At 43.9% G+C, this 5,011-nt stretch overlaps 1 protein-coding gene across 1 annotated transcript; it reads left to right on the top strand.

Moving 5' to 3' along the window:
- Positions 1–346: 346 nt before the first annotated feature.
- LOC127341356 (receptor kinase-like protein Xa21) lies at positions 347–3,833 on the top strand. The gene is made up of 2 exons (XM_051367165.2): positions 347–3,144; positions 3,226–3,833. Exons 1-2 carry the CDS (start codon positions 390–392, stop codon positions 3,657–3,659), a joined length of 3,189 nt encoding a protein of 1,062 aa, XP_051223125.1. The 5' UTR covers positions 347–389; the 3' UTR covers positions 3,660–3,833.
- The last annotated feature ends 1,178 nt before the right edge of the window (positions 3,834–5,011 follow it).

The following is a 5,011-nucleotide window of genomic DNA, read 5'->3' as shown; positions in this document are numbered from 1 at the left end:
GTAGTATTGTACTAAATCTAAGTCAATTAAAAGGGATTAAAAGGGATCAGAGATTCAGAGGGAGTAATAGAATCAATAGTATCGGATGCCATGTGTTGGATTATTTTTACCGATATTTTCGAAACTAGGCAGTTTTTCTGATATCCCTTTTTTTAGCCGACATCCCTGGCGGGTGGTCGCCACCTTAGAATGCAGGTTGGAGATATGGTCATATCAAGATTGGACAGCTCCGTGGAGTGTCTAAATCATTTCTTGAAGAAAAAGTGGACCGAAATAGATGGTACCGGTGAAGGCGCTGTCTTAATAACTGCACAACGCTTCCAACAGGCACAAGGCAGGCAAGCACAGATGGTCATTTGCTGCTCTGGCGACAAAACCAAGAAGCCGCCATGGCAATGGGGATCATGGTCATGAGCATGCTATGGTCACTTGTTGCTGCCCTGATGATCGCCACGGTGAGGGCTGGCGACAAGGCCGCGTTGCTTGCTTTCAGAGCACAGCTCAGCGATGGCAGCTCTCCTACGCTGGCCTCCTGGAACAACAGCGCCCACTTCTGCAGCTGGGAGGGCGTGACATGCAGCCACCGGAGGCCAGCACGGGTGGTGGAGGTGAGATTGAACAGCACCGGGCTCACCGGAGAGCTCTCCCCAGCCATCGGGAACCTCACATTCCTGCGGACGCTGGACCTGAGCTTCAACTGGCTGAAGGGGGAGATCCCTGAGAGCCTCGGGCGCCTCCACCGCCTGCAGAGGCTCTACTTGAACGACAACGCGTTCTCAGGCATGTTCCCTGCAAACCTGAGCTCATGTGTCAACATGATCATAATGGGAGTGCACAATAACAAGCTTGGCGGGCACATCCCGGGTGAGCTCGGAGAAAAGCTCTTGTCCCTGGCAGCAATCTCCCTAAGTAACAACAGCTTCATAGGGCCCATCCCAGCATCACTCGCCAATCTGTCCAATCTACAAAACCTCGATCTCTCCTACAACCAGCTTGTGGGCTCAATCCCACCAGGGCTCGGCCACATACACAGCATGTGGCGATTTAGTATCTTCGGAAACAATCTCTCTGGTATGATTCCACCTTCTTTCTACAACTGGTCATCCCTGGAATTTTTTGAGGTTGGGGTAAATATGCTGTACGGAAGCATTCCTGATGATATCGGCAACAAGTTCTCCAAGATAAAAGTTCTTGGCTTGGGTGAGAACCACTTCACGGGACCAATCCCTTCCTCAATATCAAATCTATCATACCTCACAAATCTTAGGCTCAGCAACAATAGATTCAGTGGGTATGTGCCTCCCACTTTGGGGAGGCTGGGATCTCTCCAAAAACTGGACTTGGATGGAAATAAGCTTGAAGTAAATAACAGCGAGGGGTGGGAATTCATCTCTTCTTTGGCGAACTGCAGCCAACTAGAGCGTTTGTCACTCGGAGGCGACTCATTTGGAGGACAACTGCCTGGTTCGATTGTGAATCTCTCAACAACTCTCCAAAAGTTCTACTTAATGGACAGTGGGGTCTCTGGGGGTATTCCTGCAGACATAGGTAATTTGGTTGGTCTCAACTTGCTTGCCATAGTAAATACTTCCATATCTGGAGAGATTCCAGAGAGTGTTGGTAAGCTAGAAAACTTGATTGAGCTAGGCTTGTACAGCAATAGCTTGTCTGGCCTCATTCCGCAGTCATTAGGAAATCTTTCGCGGTTGAATAGGCTTTATGCATACTATGGCAACTTGGAGGGGCCAATTCCAGCAAGCCTAGGGAAGTTGAAAAACCTATTTGTACTTGATTTGTCAACGAACTACCAACTTAATGGTTCAATACCCAGGGAAATTTTCAAATTGCCTGGACTCTCTTGGTACTTGGACTTGTCGTACAATTCCCTTTCTGGAACCCTTCCTTATGAAGTTGGTAGCTTGGCAAACCTGAACCAACTGATTCTATCAGGAAATCAGTTGTCTGGCAAGATACCGGACAGTATTCAAAACTGCATAGTGTTGGAATGGCTTTTGTTAGACAATAACTCATTTGAGGGAAGTATACCTCGACTGCTGAAGAATATAAAGGGACTCGTTAAACTAAACCTGACAATGAATAAGTTCTCTGGTGACATTCCTGATGCCCTTGGTGATATTGGAAACCTGCAGGAGTTGTACCTAGCACACAACAACTTGACAGGTTTAATCCCGGCAGTTTTACAGAATTTGACAGCATTGTCCAAATTGGATGTATCCTTCAATAATTTGCAAGGCGAGGTGCCACATGGAGGTGTTTTCAGAAATATCACTTATATAGCAGTTGCTGGGAATATCAACTTGTGCGGTGGCACACCTCAGATTCACTTGGCTCCATGCTCTATAAGCAGCCTCTTAAGCAAGAAGAGAAAGAAGATGACAAAGCCTCTTGTAATTTCTCTAGCAACAGCTGGAGCAATCTTGTTGTCGCTTTCACTTATTCTTGTTGTTTGGATACTTCGCCAGAAGCTCAAAAGAAGGCAGAAGGGAATAGTGCAATCTATAAATGCTGGGGAGCAATATGAAAGAATCTCGTACCAAGCATTATTTACAGGGACTAATGGGTTTTCAGAAGCTAACTTGCTTGGAAGAGGAAGTCATGGTGCAGTTTACAAGTGTGATTTGGACAGTGCAGATCGGTTGTTGGCTGTCAAGGTATTTAATCCTTTGCAATCCGGATCTTCCAAGAGTTTTCAGGTTGAATGTGAGGCCATGAGAAGAATACGACACCGTTGTCTCACAAAGATCATAACGTGTTGCTCAAGCGTCGACGACAAAGGTCAAGAATTCAAGGCACTGGTTTTTGAATTTATGCCTAATGGTAACTTGGATGGTTGGCTCCATCCAAGATCTCAAGAGCCCACTAAAAACAACACTCTCAGCCTTGCCCAGAGGCTTGATATTGCTACCGATATCATGGACGCAGTAGAATATCTGCACAACTACTGTCAACCACCAGTAATACATTGTGATCTTAAGCCAAGCAACATTCTTCTTACCGAAGACATGAGTGCTCGAGTTGGAGACTTTGGCATATCAAGGATCTTTCAAGAAAATACAAGTAAAAGAATGCAAGCTTCATATAGCTCAACCGTGATTAGAGGTTCTATAGGCTATGTTGCTCCAGGTAACTGAAATTATTATTTGTGTTTTAGTTTTCACACAAATATCGCATGCTAAGTTGATTGCCACACAATTTTAATTGCAGAGTATGGAGAAGGCTCTATGGTCTCAAGTCATGGTGATATTTATAGTCTTGGAATATTGCTGCTTGAGATGTTTACCGGAAGAAGCCCAACAGACGACACATTCAGGGATTCACTGGATCTGCACAAATTTGCCGAGGATGCTCTTTCAAAGAGAACCTTGGAGATAGCTGACCCAACAATCTGGCTGCATAGAGAACCAAAGGGTAAGATTGCAAACAGTAGAATCCATGAGTGCTTGATTTCTGTATTCAGGCTCAGCATATCCTGCTCAAAGAAACAGCCTCTACAGCGGACGTTGATAAGAGATGCAGCTGTAGAGATGCATGCAATTAGAGATGCGTACCTCGTGTTTGATTGTGAGTTTATACAGAAACACAGGGAAACAGAGGAGCCTCTTCTCAAGACATTGGAATGTATGATCCTGCAACAGTAGAAGTTATGTATTATGTCGTTTCAGTTATCATTTGTTATCTGAGCTAAAAAAATTGCAACAGTATCAGATAAATGTAAAATCCTAGTGTTCCACAGTAATAGCACTATAGCGATAGAGTGTATACAAGGATTCTTACAAACTTCAGTCCAGTAATACTGGCAACATGAATTTATCGCTCCAAGCAAATCAGTAGATAGAAGTTCAGACATTGCACAAAAGTTTCCATGTGTTAAAAATCATGACAGCACGCAATAACAGCATAAATCACCCTTAATTCTTAACACATACAGTCACAACTTTATATATTAGACACCAGGAAACATAGCAACCAGAGACCTATAGCACAATCATATTCTCAAGGAAAAACAAACAAAACTCAGATTTGAATTGCATCAGTGGGATTCAGATACGTGACACAGCAGATTCTAACAGCAGCAGCACGTAATCCTTCTAGCATTCAGTTCCCACCAAGTGCTCGCATTACTACAACTACAATATAACCAGAATCTAAGCAGCAACTAACACCAGCCAGTTGTCCTACTACTAGATAACCAGAGCACAACCTAAGAAGATGTTAACTTGGTGCTGGCCTTGGTGGGTCTGAGAGCGGGAGGGGACAGCGGAGGTCAGGTGCCTAGTAGGGTTGAGTGGTTTCGAGTAGAGGGAGAGGGGGGCTGGCGGGCACTGGAAGAAGCCCAACATGTTCAAGATTTAATACAGTTCAGAAGATTCCACTCCATTGAGCATACCTTGGCACTTGGCAGTTTCACTTGTGTCACAATCTTGAAAGGATGACAATTAGCCTCCTCAATATAGTATCAACATATGTACCACTTCACTCTGATGACTCTATCAGAACTGCAGTCCATTGAAGACTTGACAGTGAAACTAAAACATCAAGCAAAAAATGTAAGCATAGGTAGTACTGTGCTTGTAAGAAAAACAAATCATCGTCATGAGTCCATTTTGCTAACTATTGCAATGCAACAAGATCAGAAACAACCCTACAAGGCCTTGTTCGGTTTTCTGGGGGTGATTGATATGGATTGAGGGGGATTAAATCTCATCTAAGTCAAAAACCCCCAAATCGCCTCCAATCCACTTGGGAAGTGGATTAAACAAACAAGGCCTAGCAGTTAACTTGTACTAATACTTTTCAAAGGCATGGTGACTGAAAAATCAACTAACTAGTCCAGAAAAACACATAAAGCAGCTTCCGTAAATAACAAAACTAAGATCAGCACACGCACATGTATCATATACCTTGTTCTTCATGACAACAATCTGTGCCAAGCAACAACATATCCAGGATGGAAGCATTATTAGTGGTGTGCATATGATACAATCTCAAA

This window comes from Lolium perenne, chromosome 3 (genome assembly GCF_019359855.2).
Source record: "Lolium perenne isolate Kyuss_39 chromosome 3, Kyuss_2.0, whole genome shotgun sequence".
Classification (NCBI taxonomy): domain Eukaryota; kingdom Viridiplantae; phylum Streptophyta; class Magnoliopsida; order Poales; family Poaceae; genus Lolium; species Lolium perenne.
Note: the sequence above shows the minus strand (reverse complement) of the source record. Positions and strands in the feature narration are given on the sequence as shown.

Excerpts from the sequence above, each read along its gene's own strand:
- LOC127341356 (XM_051367165.2), top strand. The coding sequence starts at position 390 with ATGGCAATGGGGATCATGGTCATGAGCATGCTATGGTCACTTGTTGCT. Across the intron at positions 3,145-3,225 it reads TATAGGCTATGTTGCTCCAG|AGTATGGAGAAGGCTCTATG; the intron begins GTAACTGAAATT and ends TTTTAATTGCAG.